This window comes from Cherax quadricarinatus, chromosome 42 (genome assembly GCF_038502225.1).
Source record: "Cherax quadricarinatus isolate ZL_2023a chromosome 42, ASM3850222v1, whole genome shotgun sequence".
Lineage (NCBI taxonomy): Eukaryota > Metazoa > Arthropoda > Malacostraca > Decapoda > Parastacidae > Cherax > Cherax quadricarinatus.
In genome coordinates, this window is record NC_091333.1 from 4,994,739 (window position 1) to 5,014,799 (window position 20,061).

Genomic DNA, 20,061 nt, shown 5'->3' on the forward strand with positions numbered 1-20,061 from the left:
TAACAAATTTGGGGTTTTTAATTCTTATCCTTTAATCAGTCTTGGTCAGGATATTCTCAGCAATTTGTAAACAAAGTTATAGGTGCAACATACAATACAACTTTTACCTTGCCAACGTATGCATATTATTTCTTAATAATGGGAAAATCAATTAACACTTTCCTCATTACTACTTAAGTGAAGGCAACTAGACATCTAGGTATGTATCGGTCACTGGGCGATTCAAGAGACGTATCTCAAGTGTGCTATTTCCCTCATGGTATGGGTCCTTGACGCTGGTGAGAGGTTCTGCTGCCCAGGATTTGGACATAATCTCCTCTTTCTTGGATCCAGCCTGATTGCTTCCCATTTTCCAGGTGCTGAATGATCATTATGGGTATAGCGCTCTTCCCATGAATGTAACGAGCCGGTTTCCTATAACTTCAGCCTCTTATAATTGTAGAATACCGTAGACATGCTGAATTTAGCGCTTTTCGTGAACATAATCACTACTACTACTAGTAGTAAAGCTGGGCAACCTGGCACCAACAGCCCAAAATCAATGTAAACCATTCCTTAAGAAAATATGCAAGTATTGAAATATTGAAGTCGGTTAGAAAAAGCGTTTTTTAAGTTACAGCTCAGTAACCAGTATCACAAAAAAGAGCAAATTAGCACCTACATAGCTTAATAATAATCCAAACCTTCCAGTATAATAACCAGCGTTAGGACTTTGATGTTGATCAGACATAGAAACCACTGTAGGTATCTGTGGAAAATTGCATTTATCTGAATGTCAACTCATTATATACATAACAGAAAATGATAACAAAGATAATTATTATTTATCAGAGTTACATAGACAAGTAGGAATTTGGGACACCTAGGTCGCAAAAATGTCCCCCTTCGATACCTACCACTGTCATAACCACAAGTTGCTCTGGACCTATTAATTAAATGAAATATACATACACCAGGAATACTGGTAAATATATAAATTTGTGGACTGTATATTAAAAATTAAAGAATAATTATAGATATACACAATTACATAACAGAAAGAAAATATATCTTAATATCACTCACCAATTTGACTGGAGATTAATGTGTATCATACTCAGAAAACCTCACTCTAACTAAATCTATGAAAATAATGCTGGCCAGAATTACACACAAATCTAGAGAGCTTATCTGAGGTTCCTGGAGCTGTCTTGTCCAGTCGTCTGATATCTCAAGTTGTGCAGGAACGCACATCCAACAATTTCGTCTCCTATTTGAGAGGTGTCAGGCCAATTTTAACCTCTAGAGCACGAAAAATTCTTCCCATTACACTAACGCTTCTAGTCCAAATTCAAACAAAATGGCGACTGACCTCCCCAGCCGTTTCCCATTTTCGATAACATACTTCTTTCAAAAATACAATATAGGGCATCTATTTACCTATAAATTACCGTATTTCCGGAAAATATATACAGTATTTTCCACAGTATCCTTGTTTAGGGAATATCTATGTAAATGCAGTATGTGTTGAGTTTACAATATACTATATAATTAATATTGTGATGATGTGATTTTTTTTATAATCCAGTACTTGTCAGGGTATCTACACCCTATAAGTTCATTTATATTTTTCATTATATTTAAAAATTTATGAATAATCAAAAGTTTGTATATTAGCTAATGACACTGCATATGCAAAATGTAACTGTGCATTTATTGCATATTTAAACTAATTATAAATCACAAGTGGTACTATATAATTAGCAAAATATATAGGTACTATATTATTAAATACATTATTATTGTTATTATAATCAAGGGGAAGCGCTAAACCCGGAGGATTATACGGCATTAATGAAATACAAAACAGTAGTAATAAGAGCAGTAAGAATAAACAGCTGTAGAGCAGAATAAACATAAGTCAACATCTAAATATTTCAATCGTTATGTTGTCCTCTTGAGGTCAACCTGGTGTCACCATAGACTCAAGTTTCCTGTACTTTAGTGCACGCTAGGAGCTTAGTAACTGTCTTTGACAACCCTGACAAGGCATATTAGTGGCCATTCATCCCTTCTAAAAGATCAAGGAGCTATAAGTCAACCTCCAAGAGGTCCAGGAACTAGAAATCCACACCTTCGAGGGGACCAAGAGCTCAACAAACTCAAGTTTGTCATCCATAGCTTAATATCTTCAAAGTCCAGGAGCTGTAGATCAACACCCTCCAGAGGTCAGAAGCCGGAATTTAGCCAGGTAAAAAACAATAAAATAGGATCAGTTACATATTGAAACTTAGATTTGTCTGTAGAGTTTTTCGCTACTAAGTTGAACCAAGTGGTTTTCAGGAACATTTAGTTTCACTTCCATATGCAAATCCACAGACTGATATTTCTAAAACAGGCCCGGTGGCCTGGTGGCTAAAGCTCCCGCTTCACACACGGAGGGCCCGGGTTCGATTCCCGGCGGGTGGAAACATTTCGACACGTTTCCTTACACCTGTTGTCCTGTTCACCTAGCAGCAAATAGGTACCTGGGTGTTAGTCGACTGGTGTGGGTCGCATCCTGGGGGACAAGATTAAGGACCCCAATGGAAATAAGTTAGACAGTCCTCGATGACGCACTGACTTTCTTGGGTTATCCTGGGTGGCTAACCCTCCGGGGTTAAAAATCCGAACGAAATCTTATCTAACATTAACTCACTATGCTAAGATTGCAGAGCAATTTTAGTAGATCCGTGGATGGCGAATTAATGATACAGATTAGAGCTGAAAGGCGAGGTGCAGCTTTTGTATTTATTTTATCATGAGGGACTGAACATCTCAACATGGCCTCTCCATGTCTGCCACTGTTTTCAGTTTAAAATTCACATCTCTCTCAGACTAAAAAAGCCTGCTGTGCAGGCGAAGCGTCTCGTCAATATTGATGTTCATCAATGTTCGATATGTTGAGCAGTTAGAAAGTGTTATTACTGACTTGGACAAATGATTTCGAGATTTATCAACACTTAATTTCTACCCATTTGGAACAAATATTGACACATGATAATACATAAAAATTATTTCATTGTTTAATATGGACATATTTGCAAACAAGAATGAAATTTTGACTCTGCCAAACGATATTCGAATTAAATCCAGAATCTCAGTTGGAAAGTTTTAGAAAAAAAAATATTCAAATATCAGAAGAGGTGTCATGTATTTGAAGAGCATTTTTTTTTTATCAAGTCTTCCTTTATAAGGCATCATCCACACAAATGAAAATTATCAGGTCACAATATCAATTCATTCTGTGAAATAATCACCTGATGGCCGATGCTAGCAAGCAGCACCTGTAATACCCACCACTGACGCCATGCACTGCAAAGCATCACATCAGTAAATTCTTCCTAAACTAGGATACTTAATGATAATTTGAGGTTAAAATAATGAAAAACATATGTGCATTTGAAATTCTCTCTCTTTATATATACATACATACCTAAATACATATATACATATATATGTATACTGTTTATAGAGCAGATCGCATAGTGCCTAGATCAGGGAACCGGGGTAAATTACCCCAAATGGGGTAAAAATGAAAATCTCAGGGGTAATGAAATCTCATTATACATATAAAAAAATCTAACAAAAATTTATTATTTAACAAGCGTGGCAAATTAGGAGTTCAAGACGTTTCGGCAATCAGTGGTTTTATCAATTCAGTTCAGAGGTAATTTGATGAAACTGGAGACTGTAGGTGAGGTTAATCAGTCCCTCAGCCTTGTAGAGCTAAACACAAGATAGTGGAAAATTAGGTAATCAGTCCCTCAGCCTGGAACCGGTGTTCAGTAAGTTAGTCCTTTTGAGAGTATCAACCTATAAGTGGTACACTTCACTATGCTGTGCTGAAGCTTTTGGGCTTATAGATGTTGATATATAGCTCTTGGACCATTTAGGGGGATGAGTTATAGGTTGTAGATCTCTTGAGGGAGTTAAGCAGTAACTTCTCTGCCTCCTGAGTGTTTTGAGACACTGCTGGTATCTGACTTATACAGGTTTAGCACTTGCATTTAAAATAATAATAATAATAATAATAATAATAATAATAATAATAATAATAACAATAATAATAATAATATAATAATAACAACAACAGAGGTACAGCTACTGAGCTTCTAGGATAGCGCAGCGACCCAAACATCCAGTGAGAAGTGAGGATCAAAATAGTGGATAAAAGCTGCTGTAATGTTATGTCACTGTTGTGTCGAAGGTTCGAATTCTTAGATTTAACTAAGAAGCTTCATTGGATTCTCCACGTTTGTTAATGCCCACATCCGGGTCTGTCTCTTCATGATACAATCACAGACGTGAAGACTGAAGAAAATTAGGGTAAAGAAGTCACCAGTCCCTGTTCTCATATTATATTAATATAATATAGTATGAGAAGGACTAAAGACGTTTGATGAAAATGTTTTGTGCAAATTCAGTCGACTCATGGCAGTGTTTAGCCTCTGATGTCAAAACTGACCTATCACGTCTGGGAAGGTTAGGGAAGGTGGTCGGTGGTGCATTTATCATCGTCGTTACTACACTTGTTGAAAGGGTTGAAGACTGAGGTGGTACATTGGAAAAGAGGGAACGTCTGGGTTGATGCTTGACTTTGAGGTGAAGGAAGATCTTTTAATGCCTTTGAGGCTGCAGAATAAGTGCTGACGCAGAAGTTGCGAGACCATTGACAATTAGAAGTAACTGAAGTTGTGATAATGTCTGAAGTGCGCACCTGTTTAGAATTATATACGGGTGCAACTGTGTTAAGGTAATTTTTGTATGATAAAACTGAGGGGTCATTCGAGTGTAAAAGGCAGGTGGTAGTTGTCCTCTTTGATGGAGGAAGTCTCTGACTTGGTCATACTATGTACTATCCCTTTCTTAAAAAAAAAAATTGGTTTCTAACAGACAGTAACTCTTTCAGCAGCACAACTTTCATGATCCATTGATCCGTCGGTAAATATGTGATCCAGGTCTCCATTAGTTTCAGTTCTAATGTAGCTTAGATGTAAACCGTTTGCCTCGCAACGGAAAGACAGAAGTTCATTCTCGGACAGAGCAAGACATGGGCACATCTAACATCTGCTGCCCCTATCACACAGCGGTAAATAGGTACCCCAGAGGAAAAAAAGTCAGTATTCTCCCGGCCCGGGCCTAGTGGTGGCCCGGCCTTGTGGAGTGTCGACCTAAGTCCTGGGAGGAGGCACAAGTACCTCCTCATCTTTGGGGTCCCCAGGCCTAGCTAGTCTGCCATCCCCACCCCAAGGGGGCTAATGGGAATGACCCTAAAGAGGCAAACCCTAGAAGGGTTAGGCATGGTGTCGATCGCTGTAAAATGACAAATGGTAATAGACTGATGTTTGTAACCCCCCGAAAAAAAACCTCACCGGGGGCTTTATCTTTTAGTGGGCGAAACATTGCATTAAATAAATTATAAAGTTTTACTATTATTACAGTTTCAAATAATTATTTAAGACTTAAGCAGTCATATTTTCCAATTTCTTCCTCGACACTTCCATTTATCAAGAAAAATATTTGTTGTTTTAGTGGATTTTTTTTTATTTAATGTTGTACTGTCAATGGTAGACGGTAGGTATAACTCAGTTCATATTGTTGCCTGTGTGTCATTATCAGCTAGTTTTGAATTTCGAGGAAAAGATAACGCAGAGATAGATTCTAAACCTGCTCGAATTTTTTAATCTTTACAAACTTCAGGAAGGTAGGATAAGCATAGTCAACGTATGCAGTGTGGTCTATCTTACAATGTTGCCTACTTCACGACGTAACCTACTTCACAATGTAGCCTGCTTCTAAATGTAGCTTATTTCATAATGTAGCCTACTTCATAATGTAGTCTGCTTCACAATGTAGCTTACTTCACAACGTACCCTACCTCACATTGTAGCCTACATCATAATGTAACCTACCTCACATTGTAGCTTACTTTACAATGTAGCCTCCTTCACAATGTAGCAGCCTTCACAATATAGCCTATCTCATAATGTTGTCTACTTCACAATAAGAACCTAAGAACAATAGAATGAAGGAATACTACAATAGGCCTACAGGCTCATGTTAGGCAGGGCCAACTCACAGCTAACCACACTTACAAATACCAGTTCAAGCTAAATTTAAAGCAATCCAAATTTCCCGTTTCAGTATGCTACGTGGAAGTGTCTTTCCAAATCAGTACTTCTCAATATTTTTTTTTTTTCAATCTATATTTGTCCAAATTGAATCCATTGTTGTGTGAGCCCTATCGTTGTTAGATATTTCTCAATACGCTGTTTATATCACCTTTATTCCTGTTTTTAATTTGTACACTTCATTCTTACCTCCCCTAATTCTGCATCTTTTCAGAGCGCAAACTCGATGCCGTTACTTTCTTCATCATTGTCATGTGTGGGGACTATCAAAGGCCTTAAATAAGTCCATGTTTACAGTACCGAATTCTTTATCTTGGTCCACCACCGTTGTAGTAAATTTGTAAGGCAAGAACCCATGCTGAGATTCATTGATGAAATGATATCTTTCAAGGTGGCATTGAATTGCATCAAAAATTATTGAGTCCGTAAATTCTCCCACAATTGAGGTTAGGTTGACTGGTCTATAATTTGAAGCTAAGGATCTACCCCCCGTATTATAAATGGGTATGATATTTGCCATTTTCCACTTACTAGCCTGCCTCAAAACGTAATACTAGTAGTGATGCATTTCCGTACCATGGCATTGTTTTAATTATATATATATATATATATATATATATATATATATATATATATATATATATATATATATATATATATATATATATATATATATATATATATATATCCCACAGGTGATATCGTCCTTGGGAACTGTTGATATTCCTCGTTTTAATTTCTTACCATAATTTTCTATCGCTAATTGACGTATTAGCTACAGCTTCTCTATTTTTTGAGCTGTTGATACCCACTTTTCCTGTTTTCAAGTCCTTGATTCAGTTTCTCCGTAATGGCATCTGGTAGAGACAACTCCAAGATGAATCATGGGCCCATCCCTCCATTAATTCTTCCGCTCTTCCCTGGAGGGAGTGAGAGGGGGTGTTGGGGGAGATGCTGATGCAATGGTCCTTCCGGTGGCTATTTTGTTCTTTTTTTCCATGCCTGTTGTGTAGTTTATTTGTAGATTAGACAGCTGTATACATGAATAAGAAAAGTTGGATAAGAAAGTGCCTGGTATGACCCAGTAGGTCTACTAGCCTACACGGATGTTCATTATCCCTCATCTTACGAGAAAAAAATCCTGATACTGGGTCTTTATTTCATTGTATGATTTCTGGGCATTGATCTCCATGCTGTATATGAAAAGCAAAACCGCAAAGTGGAAGGTAATTAAACCAAATCCCATTGCCTGTATTGCCGAACCATCCCAGTCCTTTATACCTTGGTGCACGCGATTGGAACAGTGCAGAGTGCGGCATAAGTTTGTAATGTAGCTAAATATTAGCATTGAAGATTTGAAGTGAATCCGAAAAGGCATTCACAAGTTATATGAAAATTAATATCGCAGTTCCTACAGTAAAAATGACAGATTAAGGAATACACAAGCCAAATTTTACTCAAACCTTCCAGTAACTTTGAAGCTAAATTGAAGAGACATTCTCACATTCTCTCAGAGACCTACATCCTGAAACCAGGAAAATCTATCCTCGTTAAATTATAAAAACACTCAAAAGGCGATTTTTTTTTCGCAAAATCACAACAATCTTAAAGGGAAAAAAATAAGATTTTTTTTTAACTTTTAAGAAAATTAGATTTAACAAAATTGCTTTACGAATGGAAAATTGGCACTCACACAACCCAGAATCAACGCAGTTATACTTACAACTAAGATACGTAACGTCTAGTGTTTGAAGCCTATCAGAAGAGGCATTCTGTAGTTATTGCATGGGAAACAAAGCATTTAATAAAACTGGTAAATTGAAATTTGCACATCTCAGAGTGAACGCCAAGCTTTCTTTTAATTAAACCCATCAACGGCGAAAGTTTGAACCCGATCACAAAATGCATTCTCCAGTAATTGATATGATTCCAACGATTTCAAGTTTCTTTTTTTAAATTTTAGTAAAATTTTCATCCTTGCTACTACTCAGACTAAATTTACGGGGTATCATCCTTCCTAGCAGAATGCACATCATTAATATTTTGAACCTGATCAGAAGTACTCTTCTTTTATTGGAAACAAATAAATATCCCTACTTATTAAATAAAATTGGAAAATTGAGACTTATGTCACCCGATAACATAAATCTTGTGACTCAAAATCGTAATAACACGATTGCAAACAAACCAGGGTACGGATGGGTTCGAACCCATGGCGAGTGAGTCGTAAAACTCCGGGCCAGTGCGTAAGTTTTGCCACTCCACTCACTATGGGTTCTAACCCCCACCCGTTCCATGGGTTGAACCTTATGTTTAGGAAACCAAGCCAATGGTGAAAATTAGAAGCCGATCAGATGAATCAATCTCCAGTTACAGCACAGATTCCACCGACTCTTAAGTTTTTAAGGTATTTTACTACAACAAATTTACCTGAGCACCAACAAAACTTAATGAGTACTATCCAGGCCCGTAGCTCGAGTGCTAGGGCATTCGGCTCACACACTGAGGTCCATGGTTCGATCCAAGGTACAAGTGGAAACATCAGGACGTGTTTCCATAAGACACCTGCTGTCCCTGTTCACATGTCAATAAAATAGTTGCCTAGGTGTTAGTTGACTAGTGTGGGTCACATCCTGGGGACAAAGATGACCTAATTTGCCCGAAATGCTCTGCATGATAAGGGGCTTTCTGTATAGTAGTATGTCACTTATGTCAGCTAGACCTGTATACCTTCTACATGTACTTGTAGAAATAAAGGTAATTATTATTATTAATACGCATCAGCCATTAAATACTGAATCAGACCAGAAGATGTACACTGAAATTCATTTAACGTATTGAACGGGAATAAAAATTTCACACCATTTTACGCAAAAAATGGTCAGATCTGCAGCATCTACACACACATGAATTTCCCTTCGCCGTCGTCAAATTAGGAGGCTACGTCACTGAGGGTTTTAAAGAGTTATCTCAGCCATTCCAGGATGCTGGTTAGGTGAACATGGCAGTTGTTCCAAGAATCTATCCTCGTTGCTGTAAGCAAGCGTTGACAATTTGTATCTGGATCAAGAGTTCTTGAGTTATGAGCGAAACAAAATCGAAAGTTGGAGGGAGAAAAATAAATAGAAAACAAGATTCAGGCAACTTACTAAAGGTCCCCGTATTGTATACTGAATAATGCAAATTATTCTGAAAAAAACGTGGTTGACCTGATGGGTAACACAGTGGTCGTGCGAGTAGTGTTTGACCTGACAGGTAACACGGGGCTGGGGGAGGGCGTGCATGTAATGTCTGACCTGACAAGTAACACAGGGTCGTGTGTGTGTCTAATGTTTGACCTGACAGGCAACACAGGGCCAGGTCATATGTAATGTGTGACCTGACAGGTAACACGGGGGGAAGTCATACGTGTAAAGCTTGACTTGACAGGTAATACTGGGGAAGGACATATAATATTTTTTGACAAGCAGTACTGGAGGAGGTCATGCACGAAACACTTGACCTGGCAGGAAATACTGAGGGAGGTAATGTTTCTGACAGGTAATACTGGGGGGTGTCATGCATGAAACAGTTTACCTGACAGGTAATACTGAAGGAGGTCATGCATGTAATATTTCTGACAGTATTGTGGGAGGTCATGCATGAAACACTTGACCTGACAGGTAATACTAGGAGAGGTTAGGCATGTAATGTTTGACTTGACAGGTAATACTGGGGTCGTGCGTATAATGTTAAACCTTACAGCCAACACTTTCCCAATACATCTTGTTTTTGTAATTAACATCATTAAATACATGGTGTTCCACGGTTGCAGGTTATCAAAAATATTTAAATACTTCCAAGAGGTGCGCGGGGGGTTTTGACCCCCGAACGCCCTCCAGGTATACTCCAGGTTTTAAGTTTTCTTACACATTATCATTCTGCCTTGGACATGATTTCCAACAGGAAGTTTATTTTTTTTACATATAGCTGGTCTCAGACCGGGCCGCGGGGGCGTTAACCCCCGAAGCCCTCTCCAGGTAAACTCCAGGTCTCCAGGTAGCCTCGCCGCACATTCTCTAGCTCCGTGTCCAGGTGCTCGGACGCGTGTCCAGGTGTTCAGACGCGTGTCCAGGTGCTCAGACGCGTGTCCAGGTGCTCAGTCGCATGTCCAGGTGCTCAGACACGTGTCCAGGATGCCTGAACACTTATTTCATTAATCTGACACTGCATCTAGGTGACCATACCCGGGACCTGATAAACTGCCATACATTCTCTTGACTTGGTGCATATGCTTTAGATGGCCTGGTGCTGTGACACGTGAGTGGACACGTGCCAGAGGTTATGACCTATGACCTGGGAAGGCGGCGCTGGTGGAGGGGGTGTGAGTGAGGCTGGAGCGAAGCATGCCATATTAGAGCGTGTGGGCGCCACATTCCTGCCGTATAATGAAGCGAGGAGAGGTGCGGGGCGGCGCAAGCCTCCACTGTAATGGCGCCATCACTCACTGGCAGCAGCTTCACACCAGCGTGCCTTCACATCTCCCCCATCACTACTAACACGGCGGGAAGAGGCCTGGTGTGTGCCTGTAAGGCGCCAAACACGCATTCTCCAGTCAATAGGTCATAGTTAATGGTCACATTGACGTCAGACTGCAGCAGCAGTGCCACCCGGTAAAGGCAACTGTCCTCAGTCAGCGCCATTATGGGTGAAGGCTTTCAAGATCGCATTCGTTTTCATTATGCAGTTCTTATTTAAGATTAAATTGTAATTAATATTCGCAGTAGTGGCTACATTATTATTTGATTGTTAATTACACGAGTATAGAGACGTAGTAGTACAGCTAAACTCTTATATGAGTGACCCTTGTTTAAAAGTTATCTCGCTATAACTACTCGTCGGTCTGTCCGACACAGCAAACAGATCACCAGAGAAAGGGTATGTGTGTGTGTGTCAGCTATTTTGTGGGTGAGGATCGTGAATCCCTCAGGTGAGAAAGCATGGACATAATGAGTGATTAATGAGGTGGGTCAGAGGTGCGGACGGAGGCTGGCGCCGACCCCACCTGTCCTGATCTCCATCATTACTAGTGCCCGCTCCCACCTCTAAGTTCTGCATTATAGTGCCTACAAGCACACGCGCCATCGCTGCATACCCTTACTTATACTCACTTAATACTTTAAGTATAACCAGATGAACAGCTGCAGTGGGATAAGATATGGATAGACGACTGCCTTTCTATTGGCTTTTTCATTTGATGCGAAAGGAAAACATTTTGTAGAAGGACTATTGCTTCAAAATTCAAGGTGTGGGATTTAGATATGGAAGAACAGTTTCTGTTACTTCCAGAAATGTAGTAAAATCTCTGGATTTCTTTGGTCGTCATGCATATGCGTCGGCCTCATCTCTGGCACTGTGCAAGGAGAGCTTCTGGCACCTAGTTCTTCCCCTTCTGAACACCACTTTCTTCATGTCATCTTCCCGAGCCTTAAGACCTCTAGCCACTAGGCTAGTTTTGACTCCCATATGGAAATTGCCTTCTGGATCAAGTCTTTTCCTTTGAACTCATTTTTCGAGTCAGATATGATATGATGATCGGGTATAATTGTTGGGTGGAAGTGGGTGGTCAGGCAGGGAGGCGGGTAAGCATCGGGTGGGTGCCTGGGAGGCGCCGAGCAGCCATCAGACCCTCAGCGGCCACCACACGGGCCGCATCCTTTGGCCGCTACTCCTGCACGCTCACTCCCGCGCGGCAACTTCTCTTATGACAGTGACAGTGCCTCGCAGTGACATATGACAGAGCAATAGTTAGCGCAGAGCAATGATGGCGAGGATGGTGGGGGTGTTGGTTGGAGTGTTGTTAGTGGCTGGGGCAGTAGCCAAGCCAGAAGGATTCTCCGGATACAAAGTCAAGCGTTCATCACCTCCTGGAGGGTAAGTTAAATTCCCCACTAATCACAATGGTGTTCTAATTTCTAGTTCTTAATCCAAAAAAGTAGCAGCAAGCTCGATTAAATTGACAAAGACTACCTTCCAAAGGCAGACATGAAAATCTGAAAGCAAGATAAATATATGTATCAGGTCTTAAAACAGCAGACCGAATGGACCACCTGAAGATTCTTCACAAGGAAAGGGGTGACATGAATTCTTAATTAGGCGAGGTAAAATAGTTAATTGTATATTAAGTAAATTACAAAAAAAAAAAAAAATAGGTTCGCAGAGGTATGTTTGTTGTTCTAGGGGGATTCTTAGGTGATCTGACCAATTGAATGGGCTGCTCATGGAATACATATCTATGTAATGTTGAAGGCATTGACGCTATGGTGTATGCAGGGCACCCATCCTGGTACTGAGTATTACCTCATGGGAGGTTTCATAACTCCAGTGAGGGTTCTTGATCCAGGGACCTGGCCTGTCTTGGATGGAAGTGATTACCCATGATCCCACAGACGTTGTATGATACCTACATGTACAGCACCTCCCTCTCCCATGAATGTAAAAATAATAATAGAGTATTATATTAATTGGGAAGAGCTAAACTCGCACGTCATACATCGCCTGGGAAAATAGGACGTGGGGGCTGGGCCTCACACGAAGAGGAACGTGAGGGCATGTCTCTTAACACGTATTGCTCCTGTTACCTAATAAAAAAATAAATGCCCGGGAATTACTCAATTGTTTTGGATTGCTTCCTGGGCTAGAACCTAAAGTCACTCCAATGAAAAGCCTCATTAATTGGCTTTATTGGGTTATTCTGGGTTTACTAAATCTTTGGGATTAATAACCCGAATAGTCTGTACTAGGAGCAAGGCATCCATCCCTCTTGAAATGACCCTAATGGGTTTAGTGCTTCTTTTTTATTATAATCCTTCTTGAAGGGTCGTGCGTGGGTTTGTCGGTTTCATGTGGCCGGCCACGCCTTCGTCAGATTCGGATCTCATTGCCTCCTTACTGTATTTCGGGTCATGATCTTGAAAAGTGAAAGCTTGTTAATGGAGTCCTTATAATTGCTCACTAAAATATTGTAAAGCATTTCTATAAGTTTAACGCATGCTGAATATCGAAGGTGTGCTCAGTTGATGTAGTTCGAGGACCAGCCTAACTTGCGAGAGTTTTTGAAGGGTTGAGCTTCGATTCCTTGCTCTGAATGGCCCATATGAGTTTAGCTCTTCGTATAATTATAATAGTAATTCAGATATAGTTAAGTATAGTTCACATATGATGTACTGTATGTAGTTCACTCAGGGTGAACTTAGGCGTGTACGCCCCGCAGAGTAACGGCGGGAGAACTCTCCGTGGGAGAGATAGCTAGTCGAAGGCCCTTCATGGAAAGAAGAGTTGATGTCGATGAAAGGCTCTTGATCCAAGAAATTGAAGCACCCTTCACCTTGAATCAGATCTGATTACCTTCCATTCCCCAGGATCTGGGTAACCCCCTACAGATTAGCACTTCTCAGGCTGTGTGTGACCCCCACGGATTCAGCACTTCCCAAAACACAATTTGTATGAGGTTACCTGCAGAGAATCACTTGACAGATGAAGTCAGAATAGTAGAGAACCTCGTATATTAATTTCCATTTTTTTATTATTATCATCGTTATCATTACTAATGTTTATGTAGAAACGATAAACCCGGGTCCAGACACCCTCTGGATCCCCAAATCCTTCTTTTTATTATTGTATTTTGTTCCTTTATTATTATAAGATTATTGTGTGATGGAAAGGGAAGTGTGATTACTTCGGCGATTTTTGGATAGCGATAAACCAGTGCAGTAATTAACTTATTGCTCAAGTTAATTGCTCTGATATGTTATATGAATTGTAAGTCACCGGTGGATTTAGGGTAATACGTAAGTTCTGGTCTGACGCCTTGTAGATTCGCCAGAACGATGGCCTGAGACATCTTTGGAAGGTCCCCATTAGCGGCTCACAGGCAGGTCGGGGTAAGCCCTCTGGCAAGAGCCTGGCGTGTCTTCTGTGTGGTACGTTTTGTTTTGTACAAGCAGGGCCCTATAGCACAGCCCGGCTTATCCTCGGTATTTGCCCGATGCCGTTTTCCAGCCTTGGTTGTGCCCTTGTAGTTAGCAGTCTTCTAGGACAACCCATCTATCCGCACCCACAGGGTTTGAAGGGCGCCGGAATGAATGGCTTGTTGGTATCTAAAAGTACATGTACATCTTGATAGGGCCTCTTCCATACCCCTAACAAAAAATAAAAAAAACTTTGGGCCGCAACCCATCGTCATAAGTACTTGCCCTGGTGACTCAAGTCTAGGGACAGTCACCACAAGTGCTATGCTAATGCAGGTCTGGGGACAGTAACCACAAGTGCTGTGGTAACGCAAGTCTGGGGACCGTCACCGCAGACGCAAGTGACTTGACCACAATTCCTGGTATCATCTTTCTGCGTTATCGTGAAATTGTATATCGCAAGATGGTTGATATCACTGAGCGCACTTTTACGACTCCTGCTGCGGGGTCAGGTTTACGCCTTGCTAGCATTTTGTTTTTTAATTCTCTACGTGTTTAGTTGCTACAAGTTACTAGGAGTCTCTTGTCTGTCTGGGTCTCTCAAACAATTGTTCTCTCTCTCTCTCTCTCTCGTTTGCTTGCTTGCTTCTCTGCGCTCATTTCCCCCATACTTAAGGGTTCTACAAGATTACAGCCGAGTTGCAACCATGCATTTTGTGAAATAACTGTTATTTCACTTGAGCTTGTTTCTAAGCTTGGGCCCTAGCAATTGCTCTGTTAAAAGTGATTTCGTAGATGTGTAGTTTATTTAATATTAAGCGAGATTCACATTGAGTAAAAGTGATCTTGAAGCTAACTAATCCAGGGCTTTTATTTAATTAAGTTAACTTGATTTATGAAATATCTATTAGTAGTCATACGCCAAATACGAGTCGGATTTACCTGGAGTCGCTTCTGGAGGTCAACGCCCCCGCGGCCCGGAACCAGACCAGGCCTTCTGGGGCTAAGAATAAATGATGCAGTCATACGTTCGAGGAAGGTATAGTTGCTTCTCTTGTGGTATAATAGCCGTCTTCTTGCTATCGAGAAAGTTGGGTCAGATGGATTGTTTAAGAACATTGGCCTTTTATAATAACGAAGCTACCACCATGTCTTTGGGGTTAAATTCGAAATACAATTGACTGTGGGTGGTAGATAATTATCCAGGGTGGTTCTACCGCTACCTGGAGGATATCCCGGGGATCAACGCCCCCGCGGCCCGGTCCACGACCAGGCCTCCAAGTCATATTATTAATTGGGTAGCGCTAAATCCCTAGGGATTATACAGCGCCGTGGGGAAGGGGAAGTTAGAAGGCATTCAGGCTTAATTCGGGGAATTGAAGCACAGATCCAATTCCCTAGATGAAGAGCCTCTCACTAGCATCAAGGAGCCTCCATTGAGGGGCTGTGTCATATGAGTGTAAAACTGCATCCAGTTAATTGGAATTCACTCTGGTTTCTAGGATTGCTGGTCTTTCCTTTCTCTCCCATGAAGACGCAAGATGGCGGGTAAATCTTCAAAACTTCCACTTACCTGGAGGTTACCTGGTTACCTGGAGGTTATTCCGGGGATCAACGCCCCCGCGGCCCGGTCCATGACCAGGCCTCCCGATGGATCAGGGTCTGATCAACTAGGCTGTTACTGCTGGCCGCACGCAGTCCAACGTACGAGCCACAGCCCGGCTGATCCGGCACTGACTTTAGGTATCTGTCCAGCTCTCTCTTGAAGGCAGCCAGGGGTTTATTGGCAATTCCCCTAATGCTTGATGGGAGGCTGTTGAACAGTTTTGGGCCCCGGACACTTATGGTGTTTTCTCTTAGTGTACCAATGGCGCCCCTACTTTTTATTGGGGGCATTTTGCATCGCCTGCCCAGTCTTTTACTTTCGTAGGGAGTGATTTCTGTGTGCAGATTTGGGACCATTCCTTTCAAGATTTTCCAAGTGTAGATTATGATATATCTCTCCCTCCTGCGTTCCAACGAGTACAAGTCAAGTGCTTCCAAGCGTTCCCAGTAGTTAAGGTGCTTGACAGAACTTATACGTGCAGTAAAGGATCTCTGTACACTCTCTAGATCTGCGATTTCACCTGCTTTGAATGGAGATGTTAATGTACAGCAGTATTCCAGCCTAGAGAGAACAAGTGATTTGAAAAGGATCATCATGGGCTTGACATTTCTCGTTTTGAAAGTTCTCATTATCCATCCTATCATTTTCTTTGCACGTGCGATCGTGGCACTGTTGTGATCCTTGAAAGTGAGATCCTCAGACATTACTACTCCCAGGTCCCTTACATTATTTTTCCGCTCTATTGTATGGCCGGAGTCAGTAGTATACTCTGTTCTAGTTATTATCTCCTCCACTTACGTTCAACCTATATTTTTCTTTCCTGTTATTATTCCTACAATGTTTCTTTGCATTTTTAGAGGGCCTGATGTAAGAACAGGTTGAAGGGGCGATGATCCACGGTATCATTAATAGAGATATGAGTTAAATTTCGCCCCAAGGATATTCACTTGATGGTTGGAGGCGGCCAACCAGGCTGTAATGGATATGTGGGCCAGCGGGCCGCCAGCAGCAACAGTCTGGTTGACCAGGCAAGCATCCTAGCCCAGGGCCAGGATGAGGGAGTATAAAAACTCTCGAGACTCGTCAAAGGTATATCATTTATCCTCACACACCTCAAGAGTTATATCAAACTCTCTAAGTATCATCATCTGTGTTTTCTCAGCAACAATGTAACCTGCCTCTATCCGCTCCCCCCCCCCCCTCTCTCTCTCTCTCTCTCTCTCTCTCTCTCTCTCTCTCTCTCTCTCTCTCTCTCTCTCTCTCTCTCTCTCTCTCTCTCTCTCTCTCTCTCTCTCTCTCTCTGTCTCTCTCTGTCTCTGTCTCTGTCTCTGTCTCTGTCTCTCTCTCTCTCTCTCTCTCTCTCTCTCTCTCTCTCTCTCTCTCTCTCTCTCTCTCTCTCTCTCTCTCTCTCTCTCTCTCTCTCTCTGAGGCTGTTTGTGACTGACTCATCAGATCACAATACTGCAGAACACGAGAAAACAGAATATCTCTTAAAAATATCAGTAGCGAGAATTCTAATATAAACGATACTGAGAGAGAGAGAGAGAGAGAGAGAGAGAGAGAGAGAGAGAGAGAGAGAGAGAGAGAGAGAGAGAGAGAGATTATTTTCAATATTCAAAACAATGATATGCAGAGTGAATTTCACGGAGCCACACTTGAGCGTGCGCACACGGCCCCTCTATACATTGAGTCACCACAAGGAAGGTAAAAATGAGAAGGTACAACTCACCTCAATAAACACGTCGCGGTCAGTCCATCTACAACCTTCCCCCTCCCTCGCCAGTCTCCATCCATCATACTTTATCACGTCCCGTCTCCAGTGTCATCCTTCTAGTTGTTCATCTCCCTGATCCCCGACCACCACTAACACCATCTTTGTATTTCAGTAATACGGTATTGGAAAAAAAAAATCCATTTAGTTGTTTAGATTTCTTATTTACATTGCTAAGAGCTAAGGAATATTTTGTAATTATATTTTTTTAGAAGAGTGAGCTCAGAGTCATCAGGTGACATTAATTACCTTACCTCTTATTACATTCTATCATATTTGTTCACAATATTCAGTTGCCAGTTGAAAACAGGTTACCACACAGTATTAGCAAGATTCTTGGGGGTAAAAGGAATAAAAATAGCTTTATGAAGCATTTGATTTAGTCAGTAAATGGTCAAGTCAAATGATGTAGTCAATAAAGTATCTCATAAAGTATCTCTATCTTAATATAAATGATCTCTTAATATAAATTATCTTTCTTACTATAAAATATCTTTCTTAATAAAAAGTATCTTTCTCTTACTGTAAAGTATCTATTAATATAAAGTATATGTCTCTTACTATATTTATCTTTTAATATATGGTATCTGTCGCTTACTATAAAGTATCTGTCTCTTAATATAAAATATCTGTCTCTTGCTATAAAATATCTATCTCATTTTATAAAATATTTATGTCTTAATATAATGTGTCTATCTCTTACTATAAATTATCTATTTGTTACCGTAATGTATATGTCTTGTACTATAAAAATATCTCATAAAATAAGTCTCTCTCTCTCCAAGTATCTCCCTTACAATAAGCCATCTATCCGAGAAGACGGTAAGGAGTGATTGGTGAGTTTTATTTACAAAAACGCTGGAAACTTTGGCTATGCAACATCTTAAACATTTACGGTTTCTGAATTCATTATCAGTTTCAGGCTGTCATCAAATTTCTGCTCTCGCGACCAGTGCGCTTTCATTTTACGGAACTCGTAATAACAAAGAAAATGGGGTTATTCAAAGAAAATTAGTAGCTTTCTCAAATTAGTACCTAAAATCCGTAAGTTGTATCGAATATGGACGAAGGGAGAAATTATCCCCACAATTTAAGCCGAAAAAGAGATGCTGGGCTCCTAGGCAAAGAGGAGGGATAAGGAAAGAGGAATCAGATAGTCTTCTATCGAAGTAAACTAGCAATATACTACAGTTGTTGCTGTGGTTACTACTATTGTTTGGAGAAGTAATAAAGTGAATCGTGGGATTTAGCATTATGGTAGGAAAATCCACTTTATTCTTAGGTTTCACTGACTGCCACTCCATAATTCACACAACTGGAGACTCGAAACCCAGACTGAACGGTCACGGTCACAGGTGAAGCTCTTCTGCCTTAGTTCCCCCGTCCCACTTACTCTTCTCCAGGAATGTAAGTTAAATATAAAAGAACTGAGAGTGATTCAGGGGACATAATGTTTTTATCTCAACCGCAAGAGAAATGATAGTTGTAAACATGAGATGCCAGACCTATGATGATACTCTTAGGCCAGCCGTTCTTTCTGGGTTGGAATATTGCTGTATACTAACGGTCCTCTTGATGCCGGTGAGAGGGGTCTTGATTTAAGGAACTGGATTTAACCGCTCCTTTCTTGGATTGAGCCTGAATGTTTCCCATTCCCCAAGTGCTGTATGACCCCTACAGGTTTAGAGCTTCGCCGTAAATAAAAAAAAATAAGGGTCCCCTTCAAGGTAGGCGAAATTGTTGAGATGGAAAATGTACAGAGAACCTTAACTGCTCGTATAATTATACACAGCCAATTATTATTATTATAATCAAGAGGGAAGCGCTAAATCCGGAGGATTATACAGCACCTGGGGGAGGGATGTGGAAGGCATTCAGGCTTAATTCGGGGAACTGGAGCACAGATCCAATTCCCTAAATCAAGAGCCCCTCACCAACATCAAGGAACCTTCCTTGAGGGGTAAACACAGCCAAGCACATGAATTACTGTAAGCGCTTAGAGTTCCTAGAACTGTATTCTTTAGAAAAGAGGAGAGAAAGATACATCATAATTTACACCTGGAAAATACAAGGATTAGTTCCACACCTGCACACTGAAATTGCTAGTTATGAACACAAGAGGCTTGACAGACGGTGCAGAATACCTCTAATTAAAACTCAACATCCTCCCTTCATGTATAAGGGGTATTACCAACAAGCCTCTGGCTGTTTCAAGAGGGAACTCGACAAATTCCACAAAACAGTTCTTGTTCAGTTGTGTTGTGGTGCATATATTGTATTGCGGGCTGCGGGCACCAGCAGCTTGATTGATCAGGCCAGCAACCAGGAGGCCTGGTCTGGGACCGGGCCACGGGGGCGATGACCGAGAGCAACTCAGGTATCCAGACAAAACCAGCGATTCAGACAGACAAGAAGCAATGCGAGCGTGAAAAACTAGAAAGCAAAGGACAGATGACCAGACAGAAGTGATCAGAAGAGTCAGAAACGAATATGTGAAGCTTGTGAAATGAACTACCGAGAGTAATAGATTGATGATTAGGACGTGGTACAGTTAGGTACCTGGCTTCTTCAGTCAGATACAGA

General features: G+C 40.9%; 1 protein-coding gene across 1 annotated transcript in view; it reads left to right on the forward strand.

The window, feature by feature from the left end:
* Positions 1–11,820: 11,820 nt before the first annotated feature.
* Positions 11,821–20,061, forward strand: part of LOC128695690 (fibrillin-2) — a gene marked incomplete in the record, with an annotated part of 295,003 nt that continues 286,762 nt past the window's right edge. The window contains 1 exon segment of the mRNA XM_070093229.1: positions 11,821–12,065. Coding sequence (XP_069949330.1) covers positions 11,953–12,065 — 113 coding nt within the window.